The 23,908-nt window shown below is 38.2% G+C and overlaps 1 protein-coding gene across 1 annotated transcript in view; it reads left to right on the top strand.

The window, feature by feature from the left end:
- Window positions 1-23,908, top strand: part of LOC121444281 (ATP-binding cassette sub-family B member 7, mitochondrial) — a 185,331-nt gene that overhangs the window by 102,306 nt on the left and 59,117 nt on the right. Inside the window, exon 4 of the mRNA XM_041646106.1 lies at window positions 18,074-18,193. Within this exon, the coding sequence (XP_041502040.1) occupies window positions 18,074-18,193 (120 nt within the window). The remainder of the gene's footprint in view (window positions 1-18,073; window positions 18,194-23,908) is intronic.

Here is a 23,908-nt window from a genome sequence, read left to right as displayed (position 1 = left end):
AAACATTTAAAACTAGTAGTTGCTTTTTAAAAGTAGATCCAATTATCTACCTTTTTATCTTAAAATATCTATATCCTACATTTTTTCTTTTCAAAACGAGAACCTTGGATCTAATTCCCTTTGTTTAGTTTTTTTTTTAATTTATTTATTTATTAAGGATTTCTGCCTCGTCCCCACAACCGCTTCCCATTTCCCTCCCCCTCCCGCGATCAAGTCCCCCCCCCCCCCTCATCTGCTCGAAGAGCAATCAGGGTTCCCTGACCTGTGGGAAGCCCAAGGACTGCCCACCTCTATCCAGGTCTCGTAAGGTGAGCATTCAAACTGCCTAGGCTCCCACAAAGCCAGTACGTGCAGTAGGATCAAAAACCCACTGCAATTGTTCTTGAATTCTCAGTATTCCTCATTGTCCGCTATGTTCAGCTAGTCCGGATTTATCCCATGCTTTTTCAGACCTAGGCCAGCTGGCCTTGGTGAGATCCCAATAGAACATCCCCATTGTCTTAGTGTGTGGGTGCACCCCTCGTGGTCCTGAGTTCCTTGCTCCGTCTCCTTCTGCTCCTGATTTGGACCTTGAGATTTCTGTCCGGTGCTCCCGTGTGGGTCTCTGTCTCTGTCTCCTTTCATCGCCTGATGAAGGTTAATATTCCTGAGGATGCCTATGTGTTTGTCTTTGGATTCACCTTATTTAGCTTCTCTAGGAACATGAATTATAGGCTCAATGTCCTTTATTTATGGCTAGAAACCAAATATGAGTGAGTACATCCCATGTTCCTCTTTTTGGGTCTGGCTTACCTCACTCAGGATAGTGTTTTCTATTTCCATCCATTTGTATGCAAAATTCAAGAAGTCCTTGTTTTTTACTGCTGAGTAATACTCTAATATGTATATATTCCATACTTTCTTCATCCATTCTTCCGTTGAAGGGCATCTAGGTTGTTTCCAGGTTCTGGCTATTACAAACAATGCTGCCATGAACATAGTTGAGCATATACTTTTGTTGTATGATAGGGCCTCTCTTGGGTATATTCCCAAGAGTGGTATTGCTGGATCCAGGGGTAGGTTGATCCCGAATTTCCTGAGAAACCGAAACACTGCTTTCCAGAGTGGTTGCACAAGTTTGCATTCCCACCAGCAATGGGTGAGTGTACCCCTTTCTCCACAACCTCTCCAGCAAAGGCTATCATTGGTGTTTTTTATTTTAGCCATTCTGACAGGTGTAAGGTGGTATCTTAAAGTTGTCTTGATTTGCATTTCCCTGATCGCTAAGGAAGTTGAGCATGACCTTAAGTGTCTTTTGGCCATTTGAAGTTCTTCTGTTGAGAATTCTCTGTTCAGATCAGTGCCCCATTTTATAATTGGGTTGATTAGCCTTTTACGGTCTAGTTTCTTGAGTTCTTTATATATTTTGGAGATCAAACCTTTGTCAGTTGCAGGGTTGGTGAAGATCTTCTCCCAGTCAGTGGGTTGTCTTTTTGTCTTAGTGACAGTGTCCTTTGCTTTACAGAAGCTTCTCAGCCTCAGGAAGTCCCATTTATTCAATGATGCCCTTAGTGTCTGTGCTGCTGGGGTTATACATAGGAAGTGGTCTCCTGTGCCCATGTGCTGTAGAGTACTTCCCACTTTCTCTTCTATCAGGTTCAGTGTGTTCGGACTGATATTGAGGTCTTTAATCCATTTGGATTTGAGTTTTGTGCATGGTGATAGATATGGATCTATTTTCATTCTTCTACAGATTGACATCCAGTTTTGCCAGCACCATTTGTTGAAGATACTCTCTTTTTTCCATTGTATACTTTTAGCTCCTTTATCGAAGATCAGGTGTTCATAGGTTTGTGGGTTAATGTCAGGGTCTTCTATTCGATTCCATTGGTCGACTTCTCTGTTTTTATGCCAATACCAAGCTGTTTTCAATACTGTAGCTCTGTAATAGAGTTTGAAGTCAGGGATGGTAATGCCTCCAGACAAACCTTTATTGTATAAGATTGTTTTGGCTATCCTGGGTTTTTTGTTTTTCCATATAAAGTTGATTATTGTCTTCTCCAGATCTGTGAAGAATTTTGATGGGATTTTGATGGGGATTGCATTGAATCTATAGATTGCTTTTGGTAGAATTGCCATTTTTACTATGTTGGTCCTCCCAATCCAAGAGCAAGGGAGGTCTTTCCATTTTCTGGTGTCTTCTTCAATTTCTTTCTTCAAAGACTTATAGTTCTTGTCAAGTAGATCTTTCACTTCCTTGGTCAGGGTTACCCCAAGGTATTTTATGCTATTTGTGGCTATCGTGAAAGGTGATGCTTCTCTGATTTCCCTCTCTGTTTCCTTATCCTTGGTGTATAGGAAGGCAACTGATTTTTTGGATTTGATCTTGTATCCTGCCACGTTACTAAAGCTGTTTATCAGCTGTAGGAGTTCTTTGGTAGAATTTTTGGGGTCGCTTATGTACACTATCATATCATCTGCAAATAACGAAAGCTTAACTTCTTCCTTTCCAATACGAATCCCCTTGATCTCCTTATGTTGTCTTATTGCTATTGCTAGAATTTCAAGCACTATATTGAAGAGGTATGGCGAGAGTGGACATCCTTGTCGTGTTCCTGATTTTAGTGGGATGGCTTTGAGTTTTTCTCCGTTTAATTTAATGTTAGCTGTTGGCTTGCTGTAAATAGCTTTTATTATATTTAGGTAGGACCCTTGTATCTCTATTCTCTCCAAGACCTTTATCATAAAGGGGTGTTGAATTTTGTCGAATGCTTTTTCCGCATCTAGTGAAATGATCATATGGTTTTTTTCTTTCAGTTTATTTATATGGTGGATTACATTGATAGATTTGCGTATGTTGAACCAGCCCTGCATCTCTGGGATGAAGCCTACTTGATCATAATGGATAATTTTTCTTATGTGTTCTTGGATTCGGTTTGCCAGTATTTTATTGAAGATTTTTGCGTCGATGTTCATGAGTGAGATCGGTCTGTAATTCTGTTTCTTGGTTGGGTCTTTTTGTGGTTTTGGTATCAGGGTAACTGTAGCTTCATAAAAGGAATTTGGCAATGACTCTTCTGATTCCAAATTGTGAAATACCTTAAGGAGTATAGGTATTAATTCTTCTTGGAAGTTCTGGTAGAATTCTGCATTGAAACCATCTGGTCCTGGGCTTTTTTTCGAAGGGAGATTTTTGATAACCATTTCTAATTCTTCGCGAGAAACCGGTCTATTTAGATCATTCACCTGGTCTTGGTTTAGCTTTGGTACATGATACTTATTTAAAAAAATGTCCATTTCTTTTGTATTTTACAGTTTTGTGGCATACAGGCTTTTGTAGTAAGATCTAATGATTCTCTGAATTTCCTCTGTGTCTGTGGTTATGTCCCCCTTTTCATTTCTGATCTTATTTATTTGCGTGTTCTCTCTCTGTCGTTTAATCAGTTTGGATAGGGGTTTGTTGATCTTGTTGATTTTTCTCCAAGAACCAGCTTTTTGTTTCATTGATTCTTTGGACTGTTTTCTGTGTTTCTATTTTGTTGATTTCAGCCCTCAGTTTTATTATTTCCAGTCTTCTACTTCTCCTGGGCGCGTCTGCTTCTTTTTTTTTCTAGAGCTTTCAGGTGTGGTTTTAAGTCCCCAATGTATGCATTCTCCGTTTTCTTTAAGTGGGCACTTAGTGCTATGAACTTTCCTCTTAGCACTGCTTTCATTGTGTCCCATAGGTTTGAGTATGTTGTCCCTTTATTTTCATTAAATTCAAGGAAGACTTTAATTTCTTTCTTGATTTCTTCCTTGACCCAGGTGTGGTTCAGTAGTTGACTGTTCAGTTTCCATGAGTTTGTCGGTTTTTTGAGGGCAGCGTGGTTGTTGCCTTCTAAATTTAATCCGTGATGATCTGATAAGACACAGGTGGACACTGATATTTTTTTGTATCTGTGGAGGTTTCCTTTGTTTCCGAGTATGTCGTCAATTTTTGAGAAGGTTCCATGAGCTGCAGAGAAGAAGGTATATTCTTTCCTATTTGGGTGGAATGTTCTATAGATGTCTGTTAAGTCCATTTGCTTCATTGCCTCCAATAATTCTCTTAATTCTCTATTAGGTTTCTGTCTGATTGACCTGTCCCTTGGAGAGAGAGGTGTGTTGAAGTCTCCTACTACTAGTGTGTGTGGTTTGATGTCTGCCTTGAGTTCTAGTAATATTTCTTTTACATAAGTAGGTGCTTTTATATTGGGGGCGTATATATTCAGGATTGAGACGTCCTCCTGATGAATTGTTCCTGTTATGAGTATAAAGTGACCGTCTCGGTCTCTTCTGATTGATTTTAGTTTGAAGTCAGTTTTGTTAGAAATTAGTATGGCCACACCTGCTTTTTTCTTAGGACCATTTGCTTGAAACACCTTTTCCCAACCCTTTACTCTGAGTAGGTGCCTGTCTTTGTGGTTGAGATGTGTTTCTTGCAAACAGCAGAATGTTGGATCCTGTTTTCGTATCCAATCTTTTAGCCTGTGCCTTTTTATAGGTGAATTGAGCCCATTAATATTAAGTGATATTAATGACCAGTGGTTGTTTACTCCGGTTATTCTTGTTGCTTTTGGTAGTAGAGATTGTGTGTCTCCTTTCTTTGAGATGTTCTCGTGAAGGGTCATTAGATGCCTGGGTTATTGTAGGCAGTGTTGGCAGTGTTGGATTCCTTGGGTTGCGATTTTCCTTCTATTACTTTCTGTAGGGCTGGATTTGTGGCTACGTATTGTTTAAATTTGTTCTTATCCTGGAATGTCTTGTTTTCTCCGTTGATAGTGAACGATAGCTTGGCTGGGTATAGTAGTTTGGGTTTGCATCCATGGTCTCTTAGCTTCTGCAGAACCTCTATCCAGGACCTTCTGGCTTTCATAGTTTCCATCGAGAAGTCAGGTGTAAGTCTGATCGGTTTACCTTTATAAGTTACTTGTCCTTTTTCTTTTGCAGCTCTTAATATTCTTTCTTTAACCTGTATATTTTGTGTTTTGATTATTATATGGCGAGGAGATGTTTTTCTTTGATCCAGTCTGTTTGGTGTTCTGTATGCTTCTTGAATATTTAAATGAATTTCTTTCTTTAAGTTGGGAAAGTTTTCTTCCATAATTTTGTTGAAAATATTTTCTGGGCCTTTGAGCTGTGACTCTTCTCCTTCTTCTATTCCTATTATTTTTAGGTTTGGTTTTTTTATTGTGTCCCATAGTTCCTGAATGTTTTGTGTTGAGAATTTGTTGGCTTTGCTGTTTTCTTTGATCTGTTCGTTTATTTTCTCTATGGTGTCCTCAGCATCTGAGAGTCTTTCTTCTAGCTCTTGTATTCTATTGATTATGCTTGTTTCTGTAGACTCTGCTCATTGGCCTAGATTTTCCATATCCAGCTGGTCCTCAGTTTGTATTTTCTTCTTTGCCTTCATTTCAGTTTTCAATTCTTGAACTGTTTCCATTACCTGTTTGATGGTTTTTTCTTGGTTTCCCAGGGTATCATGTACGTATTTACTCATTTCTTCAAACTTTTTGTTATACTTCTCATCCATTTCTATAAGGGCATTTTTTACATGTTGTTTAAGGGACTCTATTATCTTCATAAAGTCGATTTTTTCCACTTCTTCTGTGTTAGGTTGTTCAAATACTTCTGTTGTAAGATCATTGGGTTCTGATGTTTTCATGTTGTTTTTCGGATTATTGGGTGAGTTCTTGCCTTGGCGCCTGCCCATCTCCTCCTATTGATCCTATCCAATGGATCCTTTAGAAACCGGATCAGGTTTCCCTGCTGGCCAAGGGCTCTGCTTACAAAATGCCCTCACTCTCTTTCGTGGTTCCTGCTGCAGGCCAAGAACCCTCTCACCCCTCCGAAGGATCTTCAGGACAGGACCAGGCTCCCCTTGTGCCAGTGACCTGGCCAACCAAAGGCCTACCTCTTTGATTCAATTGTAGTAGGGCGATCTGCTCTCCTTATTGCAGCCTGTCCCAGCCGCTTGGGTCTGGCCGAGCTCTGCTGCGTCTGGCGCCACCGCCGTGCTGCAGCTGCTGAGCTGCGTCTGTTGCCGCCGCCGCTGCGCCTCTGTGCGTCTGGCGCCGCCGCCGCCGCTGGGCCTCTGTGCGTCTGGCGCCGCTGCCGCTGTGCCTCTGTGCGTCTGGCGCCACCACCGCTGCGCCTCTCCCCTTTGTTTAGTTTTATTCCTGGCCATTACCAATGACAACTTGTATCCAATCACCCTAAACAATGACAAATATCCATAAGCCAATGAAAGACCAAAGACCACCCACCCTACCTCTTGGGAATGTGGGCATCATTTTTTTAAATTTACTTCCTGTTGTCTGGGGGATCTTTAGGGGATCTTGAAAAGAAAGATTTAGGTTAATTGTCTAGTCCTGGGAGAGGTAGCTGTGTCAGTTGTCCAGTCTCTGTATAATCGGAAAATGCAGGGCTTATTTCAAGTTCTGGCTGGAGTAGTCTATGTTGTCTGTGAGGCTGCATCATCTCAGCTAGCCACCTTGAAATTGTTCTGAGCAGTTTGTAGTTCAAAGCCAGTCTTTATATGTGTTTTTTTTTTTTTTTTTTTTTTTTTTTTTTTTTTTTTTAGCTTAGCGGTGTTTTCATAGTCCTGGAGGAATCATCATTGTCGGGCCCCATTCTTTTAGAGACTTCAAAGGTCCCAGTTAGGCATGCTCATGGTTCACTGCATAAAACTGATAGAGACTCAAACCCAAAATCATGTACAGAAGTGTAGATGAAACCTTTTTCTAGAATTAGGTAGTACTCTATATGAACATTAATATCATGACTAAAAGTTTAATATATATAATTTTATAATTTTATATATATATATTAATCTTATTAATTTTATACCTTACGAAAAGCTGTTAAAGAGTCAGTATAAAACCAAAGGATTATGAGGTTAGTAGCAATAAAATAGTCCTTAATTTTTGTTTTTCTTCTACCCCCATATCAGGTGGCTCTTCTGACATGAGACAGAGATTTTGAATTTCACTTTAATAAACATGCTTGGGTTTGGAGAAGAAGATAGTCACACTACAAAGCCAGCTTTAATTTTTGATTGTACTGGAAATATAAAATAGAGCATTTGCATTATATGTCTATAGAGATCAGCAAAAACAAACAGTTGGGAAAATTTATGAAATTTTATCCTGTTGGAAATGTGATATACCAATAAGTCAATTTTCTCGAGACATATTTCTGGATGATTTGTTCTTTTTTTCAGATGTCTCATTTGTCCAGTGGTCTTCAGATTTTCATAGCTGGATATCTTTATTCTCCTGAAAAGAAAATACGTTTTCCAACCCTAATTTTTGGGAGATTATCTTTAGCAAGTTATATCTCATCAATTGAAAAACATTTGTTAGTTTTATGAGTTAGTTTACATTAAATGGCTGTGCTGTTTGATGAACTATAATATCTTCTAATTAAGAGATGTCTCTTGTTCAAATCGAATCTTTATCAATTTTGATGGTATCCATAGCTTTTCTTCTCCTGTGGAAACAAAAGCTAAATCCCTTCCCCAATGTTTCCATTTTGAGGTCAGTACATCTTTAAAGTATATTGGCTGATAGTTTTTTCTACTATCCAGTGTCTCTGTACAGCTGTTTTTTCTTTCTCATTAGCATTTAGAAAATTCAAAGTTGATAAAGCATTATGCAGTCATTTCTGGGGGGTCTTTATCATTCCTTCCTGTTTATATAACATATCCTTTAAAGTTCAATTTGATCTTTCTATAACTTCCTGACCTGTAAGATTATGTTTTATACCTGTAATGTGGTTTATATTATAATAAGCAAAAAAAAAACTGTTCCATTTTCTTAGGGAAATATGCTAGAACATTATCTGTCTTTATTTGCACAAGTATACCCATAATGGCCGTAATTTCTAGCATATGTTTTCTTATAGAATCTGTCTTTTTCTAACTCAGAACAGTTGCCCATTGAAAACCTGAGTAGGAGGTACCAATGGTATGGTGCACATATTTTACTTTTCCAAGTTCTATAAAATGGAGCATATCCACTTGCCAGATTTCATTCCTTTGAGTACCCTTTGGGTTACCTCCTGCAGGTAGTGGTGTTGGCTGTATAAAGAACAAGTAGGACATCTCCTTATAATTTCCGTGCTTGTTGTCATGTGATATGTTTGGGGGCCAGCCTCGATAAAAATACCCTCTTCCAGAGTGGAGGCATGGGAATTTAGAAATATAGTAAAGAATACAAAGATGCAAATGAAAATAATAAACTGCAGAAACATGTAGGATAGTATAGGGAGGGAATTTTTCACCCTTGTTAATTTTCAACTGGTTAATACACCCCTGACCCCAATAATGTAGGAATTAAACAAAAGACTTCATTAACATACAAATTGAAAGTCATGGCGCACATTGCTCAAGCCCTTGGCTCACTCCCTTGACTCACACCCTAGACCAAACACTCTGTAGGCAAACCACTCCCTGGTTTGAATCCCAAGTTTTTTCCATAAAGAGAACTGGAACTTAGTTGGATCCTTAGACTTTTGTTTTAGGTATTTCCCTATTTCATGAGCATGAGGGCTGGCAACTAGCCACACCTGTTGACAATAGCCTTGATAGAGCAGAACTCTGAGGTACAACGAGTTGGGACCTTTGTTCCAATTAGAAGTACAATAACCTTGAATGAACTAAAAACAAGTCCCAAACTCTCTGACCTTTGGCCTCTTTGGGCCTCCAACAGTAATGGAAAAGTCTTTTTTTAAAACCTTTGCTATTGACATGATATTTATGAATGAGACGTTCAGCACATTTCCAATCAATAATTGCTCAATTTCTGTATTACCTTGTGCGAGAGGACCTGACAGACCCATATGGAATTGTTATATATATATATATATATATATATATATATATATATATATATATATATATATATATATAGGATGTGTTATGTGCTGTGGGATAATGCTTCTGTCCACTGTAAAGATTTGTCACTTATGTTGGCAGGAAGTATGGTTGGGGCAACCAGACTAAGAGAATTCTGGGAAGAGGAAAGGCAGAGACACAGTCACTAGCTAAACAAAGAGGAAGCATATAATCTTGACTTTTGGACAGAATGATTAAGGGCTTTGGTCCACTTAAATTTTCTGATTTGTAACCTGCCTTTCCTGATTTATTTGCATCAGTATAGAATGTAGGGGATCCAGTTATTGGTGTGTCCTGTACAATGTGAGAAAGGATCCAGTTAGTTCTCTTTATGAGTTGAATTCTCTTGCTTTTGGGATAGTTGTGGTTAATCTCTTCCAAAAAAATTACTACAAGCTCTTTGGTTGGGTTCACTTTCTGCCCATAATTGTTCACTTTCATCAATATTAAAAGGTACTACAATTTCTGCTTGTTATATTCCTGCTAATTGACGAAGTCTTAATTTTCCTTTTAGAATTAACTCAGAGATCTTTTCCACATTAGGTTTTAATTTTTCACTTGGTTTATGTGGTAAAAAGATCATTCCAAGATAATATCATCCATGTGATTAAAATTCCTGTAGGGGAATGTTTGGAGGGTAATATAACCAGAATGCAGTTAAGATTCAGATCCACCTGATCCACATATACCTTATGTAATTTCTCTTCAATCAAAGCCAATTCTTTTAAGCTTCAGCTGATAATTTCCTAGGACTATTTAAGTCCTTGTCACCATCTAAAGTTTTGTTTAAATTGATCAGTTCATCAGGTTTTATCCCAGCTGTTCTAAAGCCTGCAGTTTCTCTGTTGTTAAAAGCCATTGCTTAACCCATACAGGTTAATCTGTCAACCATTTTAAAGGTAGGGCTATTGGTGCCTTTGGAAGTCAGCAGCTATTGTACTCTGTTCTTGTACAAATTGAATGATTGGTGACTGTTATTTATAATATCTTGTAATATTTTTCCCAGAAACATGCATTATTTTATAGTATATTTCTATATTGGGAGAATGTTAATCTGAGTATTCCATTGCTGTAACAAATCATGTTCCCACAAGTTCATTGCTATGTTAGCCACATATGGTTTTAATATTCCTCTCTGTCGTTGTAGCCCTATGCATTCAACTCATCTCATGCTCTGCTTTACCTGAGATAGTTCCAGTCCCTAAAAGCTCAACATTTACATTCTGAAGAGGTCAATTTGGATGCCAAGATTCTTAGGAAATTATTGTTATATCTGTACCTGTGTCTACCACATCTTCAGTGACAATCTCATTTATTCATATTTTTAATCTTGGTCTTTGTTCATTTATAGAAGTTTGCCAAGATACTTGCTTTATGATTTCTCCTGAATTTTTTCTTCTCTTTTCTGTTCTATAGCTGTTCTATTATCCAAAGCAGTGTGGTTTCTTATAATAGGCATTATGTTCTTTAATTGATCTGGGAAGAAGTTTCTTCTATGATAGCAGAATACAACTGAACCAGATTTGCCATAGGGATCTCCAAGAGACCCCCTCATGTAGTTTCCCAATGGCAAAGGATTACCTTGAATATCCCTTGTTGATCTACCTTTATTAGTCCAATGTCTACTTGCCTTTGCAACATCTTCTGCATAATCCAGAAGGGAGGTGGCATTCTGAGTGAATTATGTTTAGGGGGAAAAACATTGTTTCTAGGAACACCCTGTTTAAAATCCAAGGTGACTTTGCTAGAATTGAAATACTTGCTATTTCAGTTTTTCTTCAACCCTCTGGAAATTACCTTTCCTTTCCAAGTATCATCATGGTCATCAGATTCATTATTAATTGTATCGTGGATCTATTCCTCCAAAGGTGCTAACCTTGCCTTTAATTACCTAATTATCCTTTTGCATTGATAACTAGAATTTTCAAAAGCCAGAGATTTAATTATTATTTTTCTAGTTTCTGAATTTGGTATCATTCTATTTACTGCTGATGTCAATCTTGGTAAGAAATTCATGAATGTTTCTTTGAGGCCCTGTATGACCTCAGTAAATGATTCATTCTTCTTTCCTACTTCTTCATATTTGGCCCAAGCATTCAAAGCTGCTGCATGGTAAAGACCATCATATAAGGATTGCTTTTCTATAGTAGCATAATCTCCTCTAAGAATATGATCTTGGGAGATATCCATACCTTTAGTTTTGCTCCATTGTTCAATAGTCTTAACCTCTTCTGAACTAGCTACTTCACTGTAATTGTGGACCAGGCTCTAAAACAGCTTTGACCAAGTCTATCCAGTCTTTAGGGATAATTCTATTACAAACTGACTGTGAGTTTAACATTTGCTTCACAAAAGATGAATGCATGCCAGAAGAGACTATTGCTTCCTTGAATCTCCTTAAATATAACATTGGCACAGGAGTCAATTCAGCTCTTATGAGACCTCTAGCATTTGGCAATTCCTACAAGGTCACTGGATATCTTAAGGTTGGTTGTTTGAAAAGCTTAGGCTGTTCTTCACTATTCTTGTAATGCAATGCTGAAATTGGTTCTCCATTTAAATTCGTCTCTCTGAATTTGAATGTCTCTATGATCTGTTTTGTTAAGTTTTTCTAGAGCCTGCATCTTAGCACACAGATTAACCAATATTTTTAATGATAAAACAAAAATGATAATGCTGACACTGTTTACAATTGACATTACATAAATCCCATCTAAATTAGTTATACTCTCATTTAATCATTCCATTTTCAAACTGTGTAGCATATTATTATGCAGAGACTCAAATCCCTCCTTTGTAATGGTTTTCCCTATTTATTAGTGGGAAAAAACCTCTCCCTTTTAAATAATGCCTTCCTTTAAGAACTCCCAATTGTCTTACCAAATCTGCCTAGGATGCTGGTAATGATGTGAGGCTTATTGCTGCTGCATAGAACAGTACAAGCCTGACTGGATTTCAAGGCAGCTAGCTAGTTTGGCAGCAGCCCAAGAAGGGGGTTCAGGGAGAGCCCACCAGGAAAGAAAAATGAAAAACCTACCTGGTAGGATAGTGATTCCAGCTACATGTAGCTCTGGCCTCTGCCTGTGGCTGTAAAACCACAACAAATGGCTTTTTCATGAATTTGCACCCCAAGTGTTGGATGCCAGATATAACATGAATAATAAAAACCCAGAGACAGATCTTGGGTTTTTAATTTTGTTTCTATCAAAACGGCCCAGGCATATAGCTAAACATTGATATAGCTAAATTTTTGTTTCTTTATTCAGTATTTTTAAAATTTTAGTTCACTCTGGTGTAATGTTTCCTTTTTTAATTAAAATTTCATTTTTTCTCAGCATACAAAATAATAGGTTTCATTATAAGATTTTCATATATTTATACCACTGTAGGTGGCTTGTACTTGTTCTATTTGAACTTCTATTCCCTCTCTTACTGGCTCTTTTCCTTTCACCAAGAAATTCTCCTACTATCATATGTATAGACCTGTACTCACATAACACATTTATATTTAAATTATTCATTTGAGAAAAGACTTGATATTTGTGGTAGTTGAAAAGAAAATGGCCTCCAAAGAGAGTCACAAGATTAGGAGGTGTGATCTTGTTGTAACACACACACAGAGTTTCTTCCCCCTTCTTTCCATCTCTCTTTTTTCTTTCTGTCTTTTTATGTTTATTCCTTTCCTACTTAACTCCTATCCTCCCTCCTTTCCTCCCTCCCTCCCATCCATCCCCCCTTCCTCCTTCCTTTCTTACTGGATCTCATGTATCCTACACTTGCCACAGACTCTATATAACCAAGCATGACTTTTTAACTGTTTGTTTCTGTGTTTATTTGTTTGAGCATGGTGAACACCATAGTGCCTCTGTGAAGATCAGAGGACACCTTGCAGAAGTTGGTGATTCTCTTTTAACTGTGTGGATTCCAGGGATCAAACCCACTTCATTAGGCTTGGTGACAGGTGTCTTTACCTGATAGGCCATCTTGCTTTATATTTAGTTTCTGACTGAAGTAGAAACTCTAAAGGAAGGAACCATGATCTATAAGAGAAAACAGAAAAAGGATTTTGATTAATGTTAGAGGTAACTTCATTGAATAAATGCTTCTGTGTTGCTGAAGATGGTTTAACAGGTTTAAAGACTTGGGGGAAGGGATAGGATTATATTATTTTAAGGTGCTTTTTTTTTCATAGACACAGAGAACATAGCTTACATATACATACAAAGACATGTTTAGGGAACTAAAAGTCAGCCAGTACCTATTGAACACTGAAAATAATGATATAATGATAGTATAATACATGGCTATATGTCAGGCCAAGCAGAGCCTTATACTCACTCTATGTTATAGACTTTGTTCTTTAGTCGAAGAATGATAGGATATTGCTTAAGGGTTTTAAACTAAAGCGATGTTTGATTATTGAGTGAATTTCCTAGATAGGGAATAGAATGAATACAGGAAAAAAAGTTAGGAGGCTACTGCAGTGGTTTTTTGTTTTGTTTTGTTTTCCTAAGAATGATAACTAGGATTGTATTAGTGATTGGAAATGGAAAGAATTTGACAGATTCAAGAGAGTTTTCAGGTAAAATAGATTCAACTTGGAACACAGTGTTCAGATTATTTTTAGCAGAAGTTCTCAGAAATGGATTTTGGGGCACAGAGGAGAGAATTATTTTAAAAGCTTGTGTTAGATATGAAATTGCTTTCCAGATATATAATTTCAGCATTTTCCCCACTGATAATATATTTAGTGCTGTATACCCCTACCAGTAAAGAACATCTTTTTTCTTTTCTAGACATTGAGCTATTATTTTATTTTTGAGTGGGGATTGTTTCACCAACTATAATAATATAGTAATTTTAGAAAATTATTATGTTTGATCTCCCATTTTGGTTTCAGAAAGTATGTTTGGGGGACTGGAGAGATTGCTTAGTGGTCAAGAACACTTGATCTACAACCATGAAGACCTGAGTGTGGCCTGCTTTTTCATCTCCCAGTGCTATAGAAAAAGAAACAAGAGGGTTGCTGGATAACATTAACTGCCAACCTTGCAGAAAAAAAAAATGTAAATTTCAGGTTTACCTCAAAGGAATAAGGCAGTTAGGGGTAGATTTAGACAGCTGCTTCTGGTCTCCATACATTGGTGTACAAGCACAGACATCCATACATACACCTGGGCCTACCACACACACACACATACACACACACACACACACACACACACACACACACACACACACATACACACACACAAATGTTAATTCGGTTCTTACAATTCTCTGATATGTGATTGGTGAAGATCTTTTCCCATTTAGTAGGCTGCCTTTTTGTCTTATTGACTGTGTCCTTTGCTTTACAGAAGCTTCTCAGTTTCAGGAATTCTCGTTTATTTATTGTTGCTTTCAGTGTCTGTGCTACTAGGGTTATACTTAGGAAGTATCTCCTGTGCCCATGCATTGAAAGCTACTTCTCACTTTCTCCTCTTTCAGGTTCAGTGTGGTCTTTAATCCATTTGGACTTGAGTTTTGTGCATGATGATAGATATTGGCCTATTTTCATTCTTCTACATGTTGACATCCAGTTATGTCAGCACCATTTGTTGAAAATACTTTCTTTTTTCCATTGTATAATTTTAGCTTCTTTTTCAAAAATCAAGTGTTTATAGGTGTGTGGATTAATATCCGTTTTTTCAATTCGATTCCATTGGTCAACCTGTCTGTTTTTATGCCAACACCAAGCTGTTTTCATTACTGTAGCTCTGTAATAGAGCTTGATGTCAGGGATGGTGATGCCTCTGGACGTTTCTTTACTGTACAGGATTGTTTCAGCTATCCTGGGTTTATCATTTTTCCATATGAAGTTGATTATTGTTCTTTCAAGGTCTGCGAAGAATCATGTTGGGATTTTGATGGGGATTCTGAATGTATAAATTGCTTTTGGTAGGATTGCCATTTTTATTGTGTTGGTTCTACCTGTCCAAGAGCATGGGAGATCTTTCCATTGTCTGGTATCTTCTTCAATTTCTTTCTTCAAAGACTTAAAGTTCTTGTCAAATGGGTCTTTCACTGTTGCAGGAAGAGCCGGCTGCTCGTCGTCCTGACTGCCCAGCTATTTTACACCCAAAATAATCACACAGAAACTGTATTCATTTAAACACTGCCTGGCCCATTAGCTCTAACTTCTTATTGGCTAATTCTTACATCTTAATTTAACCCATTTCTGTTAATCTGTGTATCGCCATGTGGCTGTGGCTTACCTGCAATATTCTAACCAGCATCTGTCTCAGACCAGAGATCTGCCACTCTGTCCTTCTTCCCAGCATTCATTTCTGTCTACTCCGCCTACCTAAGTTCTGTCCTATCAACTAGGCCAAAGCAGTTTCTTTATTCAACCAATAAAAGCAACACATAAACAGAAGGACCTCCTACACCATTTCACTTCCTTGGTTAGTGTTACCCCAAGATACTTTATGCTATTTGTGCTATTGTGAAAGGTGATGCTTCTCTGATTTCTTTCTCAGCTTCTTTATCATTTGCATATAGGAGGGCTACTGATTGTTTTTAGTTGATCTTGTATCCTGCCATATCACTGAATGTATTTATCAGCTGTAGAAGTTCCCTAGTAGAATTTATCATATCATCTGCAAATAGCAAAAGTTTTATTTCTTCCTTTCCAATTTGATTCCTCATGATCTCCTTTTGTTGGCTTTTTACTCTAGCCAGAACTTCAAGAACTATGTTGAAAGGTGGTGGCGCACGCCTTTAATCCCAGCACTCGGGAGGCAGAGGCAGGCGGATCTCTGTGAGTTCAAGGCCAGCCTGGTCTACAAGAGCTAGTTCCAGGACAGGAACCAAAAAGCTATGGAGAAACCTTGTCTCGAAAAATCAAAAAAAAAAAAAAAAACACGAACTATGTTGAAGAGATATGGAGAGAGTGGATAGTCTTGTCTTGTTTGTGATTTTAGTGGAATTGCTATGAGTTTCTCTCCATTTAATTTGATGTTGGCTGTCAGCTTGCTGTATATTGCTTTTATTGTGTTTAGGTATGTTCCTTGTATCCCTGATCTCTCCAAGACCTTTATCATGAAGGGTTGTTGGATCTTGTTGAATGCTTTTTCAGCATCGAATGAGATGATCATATGTTTTTTTCCCCAATGTATTTATCTGGTGGATTGCATTGATAGATTTTTTTATGTTGAACTATCCCTGCATCTCTGGGATGAAGCTGACTTGATCATGGTGAATGATTTTATTTGGATGTGTTCTTGGAATTGGTTTTTCTATATTTTATTGAGTATTAGTTTAAAAATATGTATGCCCTATGTTTCCATGTCACTACTGAATGACTCTTTTAGCAGTATGCAGATGACAATAGATGAAAGTGACAAGATGAAGAAAAATGATTATAAGATATGTGTTTTTGTGCTGGGGTGCAAGCTTGAACTTTCTGTGTAGTCAAGGATGACTTTGAGTTTCTGATCTTCCTTCCATCACATCTTGAGTGCTGGAATTGGAATTATAGACATGGTCCACTGTGCCTAGTTTCATGTGGTGATAGAAATCAGATCTGGGATCTCTTCATGTTAGGCAAGAACTCAACCAACTGAGCTATATCCCTAGTTCAGAAATGAGATGTTGTCTTTCAAATCTACATGGGTAGTAGAAAAAGGCACGATCTCCTAAGTAAATTGACAGAGGGATGAAGGGTAGGAGAGAGGCAGGGATAGGAGCAGAGCAGTATGTAGAGCTCAATAAAAATCTGTTTAAAAAGAAACATCGATAATTCAAATGGGAACAAAAAAGAAATGAGTGACATTGAAAAAGCAGTTGAACTTGCTTCTTTTCTCTCCAAATTTTTTTAAATAAATTTCTTCATTTATTTATTTTATGTCCCAGCCACAGTTTCCCCTCCTTCCTCTCTTCCCAGTCTCCCAGCCCCAACCCCCTCTGTTCATACTTGCCAATCCACTCTTTCCTTTCTCCATTTCTGTTCAGGAAAGAACAGGCCTCCCATGGATATCAAAAAAAAGCAAGGCATGTCAAGTTGCAGTAAGACTAAGCACCTCCCCATATATTAAGGTTATACAAGTTGACCCCGTATGAGGAGTTAGGTCCCAAAAGCCAGTAAAAGAGTCAGAGACAGCCCCTGTTCCCACTGTTAGGAGCCCCACAAGAGGACCAAGCCACACAACTATAACATAAATGCAGAGTTCCCAGAATGGTCCTATACAGGTTCCCTGGTTGTCGATCCAGTCTCTATGAGCCACTGTGAGCCCAGGTTAGTTGACCCTGTGAGTTTTCTTGTAGTGTCCTTGACCCCTCTGGCTTCTACAATCCTTTCTCCCCCTCCCCCTTTTCAGCAAGATTCCCTGACCTACACCTAATGTTTGGATGTGGGTCTGCATCTGTTTCCATCAGTTGCTGGATGAAGCCTCTCTGATGACAATTGGGCTAGGCACTCATATATGTGTATAGCAAAATATCATTAGGCTTCAGTGTATTGACATTTTCTCCAGTTTGGTTCTATTTTAGGTCTCTGGGTCATCCAGCCTGTGGATCCTGGCACTTGAGTCAGTGTCAGGGGTATGCTTACTCTCCTGACATGGGTTTTAGACTCAACTAGTCATTGGTTGGCCACTCCTTCAATCTCTAGGCCACTCTTACCCCAGTATATCCCATTGACATGGCAGACTATAGGTTGAAGGTTATGTAGCTGAGTTGGTTTCCCACTCCCTCCACTTGGAAGTCTTGCCTGGAATTAGGAGATGGCCAGTTCAGTCTACATATCTGCTTTTACTATGAGTTCTAGTTGGGGTCATCCTTAGATTCAGAATGGAAAATATGTCTGTAATGTTTTCATTCATTTTTTAGATATTTATATAATTCTACAAGATTAAAGTTTGACTGTGGCTAGTGAGAGCTTGGTTGATAAAGACACTTACAGCCAAACCCAGGGACCTGAGTTCAATTCCAGGGGCCCACCTGGTAGAACTAAAGAACTGATTCTTGAAAATTGTCTTCTGACCTCCATATACATGCTTTTCCTTGCATGCACTAATACACACACACAGATAACCAAAATTATGAATGAATGAATATATTATAATAATTTTGTTATAATATATATAGGAAAAGTGGCATTACTTCCTGCTTACTGCTTTGTTTTCTCTCTTTCCACAGTTAAAAGATGTTGATACTAGGAAAATTATTAAAGCAATGCTTTCTTATGTGTGGCCCAAAGACAGGCCAGATCTACGAGCCAGAGTTGCCATCTCCCTGGGATTTTTAGGTGGTGCAAAGGTAAGAATATGCTTTGTTAAAAGATACTGTAACTTTTTCTAGCAAGTAAATTACTGTCAGTGGAACATGGCCAACTTTTGGGACTTTGCTTATTTTACATAATTGTTTCATTCATTGAGCAGAAATTGTATGATACTAGGAGATTTTTTTCTGAATCAAAAGTCTGTGTTATCTTAATGGAATTCACTCGTAAAACAAGTATATGAGATGCAGAAATATTGGTTGTAAGAAAGCATAAATGAAAAAAAAATAAGAGCCACAAAAACTGAATGCTTTCAGTATACAGACCCCTTTAAGTTTTAAATGCATGTGTTCTTTTATTTGTTAATTTTGTCCCCTGCCCTGAAGTATTTGAGAACATATACAAAATACTATTTTTGGTTGTTCACTGTTGGTATTCAAATGTGAAAGGTAAAATATTCATACATTCTGAAGAGAAACCAGTGTATAGGTATTCAAATGTAAATGAGAATGTAGATAAAGCAAATTTCTTCCTTAAATCATACAGGAGTAAGGTAAATTTTGTTTTATTATTGTAAGACATGATGGGTCATAAAGGATTCAAAGAAGTGCTATTCAAGTGTTGTGGTATTTTAGAGGAAAGATGGGGGGGAACCACCATGGTGAGGAGCCAGGAAAGATCTTACAGAGGAAATGACATCCTTTACAGTCCTGTATAAGTCAGATTGTTAGATAAGTAGAGATAATTTGAACAGTGGCCTAGTGAGAACATATAGTATGTGTGCAGAAGTGCATAGCCTATCTTGGCTCCATTGAAAGGATGATACTTCAGCAGAAGTGAGCTTAGAGAAATAATATGATTTCCTAATATGAAATCCCTTTACTATAAAGCAAGTAATTTATAATGTGCAAAATAAGAACTTCACTTTTGAGTACTATATTAATATGGTTAGAAGTATGCTTTAAGAAGTTAATCTGACTCTATTTTAGAAGATGGAATAAGGTAATAAAAGATTTACTCTGAGGATACATACCATCCATCCATTCATGTCTTCATATGGCAAATATTTATCAACTAGTTATGAGACCAGTGTAATAGTCTGGGTAACAAGTAACAGCAGACTGTACTGTACAGAAGTCATGGTAGAAAAGTGATTGTGGAAGGGAAAGATGCCAGAGATATTGTACGATATAATTAAGACATGGCAACAGATTGGTTATTAGGAGTGAAATAGTAAAATTCAAAGGTGATGTTAGGAATGCAAGAATGATAATGCTTTCAACAGAAGTAGGTAGTAAGTCAAATCTTGTTTGTAGAGTGACAATTTTACTTTTGGACATGTTGAAATGCTAGCAGAACTAGATAGAGAGCAGTACATTCAGTGCTGCAAATTGTGGGGCAAGCTCAGGAGGCAGGAAGATGTTGGAGAAGTAAAGAGATGATAGTAGAGAGATTACAAATTAAGTTGATTACCAAAGAAACAAACAGAGGGCAGAACTTACGTTCTATACAGAGGAAACAGTAAAGTAAGTAATTGAAAAGATAAAAGTAAAACCATAACCTAACTCTTTATTTTCAGTTCTTCTTTCTCAGCTGTGAGCTCTGTTGAGGACCCTCACACTCAATCTGACCCATTCCTGAAATAAGTGTGTTCTTAAATCAGGCTATTATGTAACAGATCATGAGTCCATACTTCACTGTATTTGTTTAAGCTGAATAGAGGGCTATATTAGCGATTAATTTGGTAGATAATGTTGAATTTTTTCACTTTTATGTTCATTTTAGCAGTGTTGGTTGGTGGATTATCTTTTACATACAAATTATTAAGGACAAAACTGATTCTAAGCTCTTATGCAAGGCGAAATTAGTGAATTGGCCTTTATTTCTTCATTAGCTGAATGCAAGTACCTTGTTAACAAGTAAAAGGCAGATGGTTTTGTGGACTTTCTTGAGAATTGAAGAGGGCAGGTTAGAACATGACTAATTAGTCTAGCTATAAGGAAGAGTCTCCAGTAATGACATTTACATTAGGATTTATTTTTAGTGTATACCAGTCCTTCAAAAATACAGATTTCTGTTGCTTGGTGACAGGTCAATATCAAGGTGTGAAATCTAGCTAAACTAACATAGTTGTAGATTAAAATATTTTTAGAATGCTAATATTTGGATCTTCACTCAAAAATAGAACTCATAGAATGGAAATTGCTGTTCCAAATTCTTTTTTTTCTTTTCTTTTCTTTTCTTTTTTTTTTTGATTTTTGAGACAGGGTTTCTCCATAGCTTTTTTTTTGGTTCCTGTCCTGGAACTAGCTCTTGTAGACGAGGCTGGCCTCGAACTCACAGAGATCCACCTGCCTCTTCCTCCCGAGTGCTGGGATTAAAGGCGTGCGCCACCACTGCCTGGCCCTGTTCCAAATTCTTGCATATTAACTAGAAGTCAACAAGAATGTACAGACAAACTCTTTTAAGAGTATGTTTGGTTCCTAGTAGATCTGAAAAAGGAAGAGATTGGTGGAAATTATGATGAGTGCCTCTAGAAAATAGCATATAGAAAACACTTCTCTTTTTCTTAACTTTTTAAAAAATTGAAAACAGACTCTTCTTTTGTAGAATACCTCCCAACCAGTTTCACTTCCCTCAACTTCTAGCACCCCTCCACCTCCCCTTTAACCCAGGGCAACTCCCCTTCATTTTCCTCTTCAGAGAAGAGTAGGTCTCCAAGAGATGGAAGATAGCTAGACAAAACAAAACAAGATACAAAAAGACTATGCAAAAGTCCTCTTATCGAGACTGGACAAGGCACCCCAGTAGGAGGAAGAGAGTTCCAAGAGCAGTCAAGAGTCAGAGACTCCCACCTTATACACACAGAGGACCTGGTGCAGACTCATGCAAGTTCTCTGATTGTGAACCCATTTGAGCCCTGCTTAGTTGATTCAGTGGGCCATGTTCTCCTGGTGTCGTCCATTCCCTATGACTCATAAAGTCCCCCCCATTGGGTTCCTGATGTCCAAGGGGAGGGACCCAAAGGAGATCTCTAATTTAGACTCTTTCTGCATAATGTCTGGTTGTGGGTCTCTGTTTTCAGAGGGATGACTGTACAAGGTACCCATCTATGAGTATAGGAGAATATAATTAGGAATCATTTCATTGACTTTTTTCAGTTGTGTTTGGTTCTACCTTTTCTGGGCTATCCAGTTTCCGGTTCCTGGCCATCCAGGCGGTGTAGGGCATGAGGTTCCTCTCATGACATGGGCCTCAAGTTATAGCAGACATTGGCTACCCCCACATGTTCTGTGCCACCATTGCCCCAGCACATCTTACAAGCAGGACAGATTGTAGGTGGAGGGTTTTGTGAGTGGGTTGATGTCCAGGTTTCTCCTTCCATACTCTGTACAGTACCTTTTCACACTTGAGACTAGAATGTATGGGTGAAGGCTGCAAGCCCCCACCAGCTCGACATCTCTGAATTTGTGTTCATTAGGGTTTCTATTGCTGCAATGAAACACCAAGACCAAAAAGCAAATTAGGGAGGAAAGGGTTTATTTGGCTTACAATTTCACATTACTGCTTATCACTGAAGGAATTTAGTACACAAGCTCAAGCAGGGCAGGAATCTGGAGGTAGGAGTTCATGCAGAGTCCATGGAGGGGTACTTCTTATTGGCTTGCTTCCCTTGGCTTTCTCAGCCTGCTTTCTTATAGAACCCAGGACCACCAGCCCAGGGATGATACCACCCACCATGGGCTGAGACCATCCCCATTGATCATTATTTGAGAAAATGCCTTACAGCTGGATCTCATGGTGACATTTTCTCAATTAAGGTTTTCTTCTTTAAGGTACCCTTAGTTTTTATTTCAAATTGCATAAGAGTAGTCAGTACAATATTCTGTGAGCTTAGTGGAAGTTGTCCTCAGCAATGACCTCCCCGAAACACACACACACTGTCAATGTTCAGACGGTGACCTTCTGTCCTAGCATCAGGCTGGGTTGTTTAGAGATATTCTTGGGACCTCCTGGCCAACAACTCAACCAAATGTAACAATTTCCACCACTGGAAACCTTGCCTGGCTATAAAATATGATCAGTTAGTACTCCATATCCCATTACTTGGAATCCTCACTAGGGTCACCCTCATAGATTCCGGGAAGTTTCCACTGTAATAGGTATCTATTCACCCTGAAATGCTCCCCAATTTCAGTCATCTCTCCCAGTAGCCTCACTACACCTGATTTCTCCTGTTCCCATTCCCACCCACTCCCAGCTGACCCTCAGAATCTGTTCTATTTCCCCTTCCCAGGGAGATCCATGCTTCTCTCCTATACCTCTCTTCTTTACCTAACCTCTCTTGGTCTGTGGATTATAGATGGTTATCGTTTACTTAATGACTAATATCCACTTATAAGTGAATACATACTGTGTTAGTTTTCTGGATCTGAGTTACCCCAGGATGATTTTTCTAGTTGCATGCATTTGCCTGCAGATTTCACAAAGTCATTATTTTAACACTGAGTAGTACTCCATTGTGTAAATGAGTTTATATATCCATTCTGTTAAGGGACATCTAGGTTGTTTCTATTTTCTAGGTATTATGAATAAAGCCACAATGAATATAACTGAGCAAGTGTCCTTGTGTTTGGATGGAGTGTCCTTTGAGGATATACCCAAAAGTAGTATAGCTGGTTATTGCAGTAGATAGATTCCCAACTTTCTGAGGAACTACCATTTTAATTTCCATAGTGGTTGTACAAGTTTATACTCCCACCAGCAATGGAGGAGTGTTCCCCTTGCTCCACATTCTCACCAGCATGAGCTGTCACTTGAGAAAGAAACTTTTCATTTTATGAGGAATAATTTGGGGTATTAGGGCATAGTAGTAGTAGCAATGACCATTTGAGATAATATTTTCCAGTTTCTAAAAGCAATTAATCTTCCAAATATTTAAAAAATGATGATTGTTTTCCTTCTTAGCTGTTTTGTTATTGATATGCAAAGATGGATTGCTATACCTTTTCATCTCATTATTTTTCTTCAAAACTGATTATATATTTTAACTTATGAATACTGTGGTGGTTTGAAAAAAATGGCCCCCCACATTGAGTGGTACTATTAGGAGATGTGGCCTTGTTGGAGGAAGTGTGTTACTGTGAAGGTGGGCTTTGAGGTTTCTTTTTTTCAAGCTTCCCTCAGTGTGATAGGCAACTTCCTGTTGCCTACAAGATATAACATTCTCTGCTCCAGCATGCTACCATGCTCCCCTTCATGGTCATAATGGACTGAACCTCTGAAACTGTCAGCAAGCCACCCTCAGTTAAATGTTTTCTTTGTAAGAGTTGGCTGTAGTCACAGCAATAGTCAACCCTGACTAAGACAGAAGTTGGTACCAGGAATGGGATATTTTTTTTTGATAGGTCTGACTATGTTTTTGTTTGGGGGAATTTAGACTTTGGTACTTTGGGTTATGAAAATAGTGGGATGCTTTAAGTACTGCTTAGTGGGCCATACTAGTAAAAGCATGGAAGACAGTATTGCTAAGAGTTATTTGAACTGTCCAGGGCTCACTGAAGAGGTTTCAGCGAAGGATGTTAGTATGCTGTCTAGAGATTATCCTTATGATATTTTGTGGAAGGAAGTGGCTACATTTTGTCCTTTTCCAAAGAGTCTGCCTGAAATAAAGTGAAGAGTTTAGATTAATTCTGTTGGAAGAGGAAATCTCAAAACAACTTAGTATAGACTGTTTTGTGGTTACTAGTGTT

This window comes from Microtus oregoni, unplaced genomic scaffold, assembly GCF_018167655.1.
Source record: "Microtus oregoni isolate MIOR12 unplaced genomic scaffold, Mior012 000119F_ref0000445, whole genome shotgun sequence".
NCBI classification, from domain to species: domain Eukaryota; kingdom Metazoa; phylum Chordata; class Mammalia; order Rodentia; family Cricetidae; genus Microtus; species Microtus oregoni.
The sequence above is the reverse complement of the archived record's forward strand: the minus strand, read 5'-3'. Positions and strand labels throughout refer to the sequence as shown.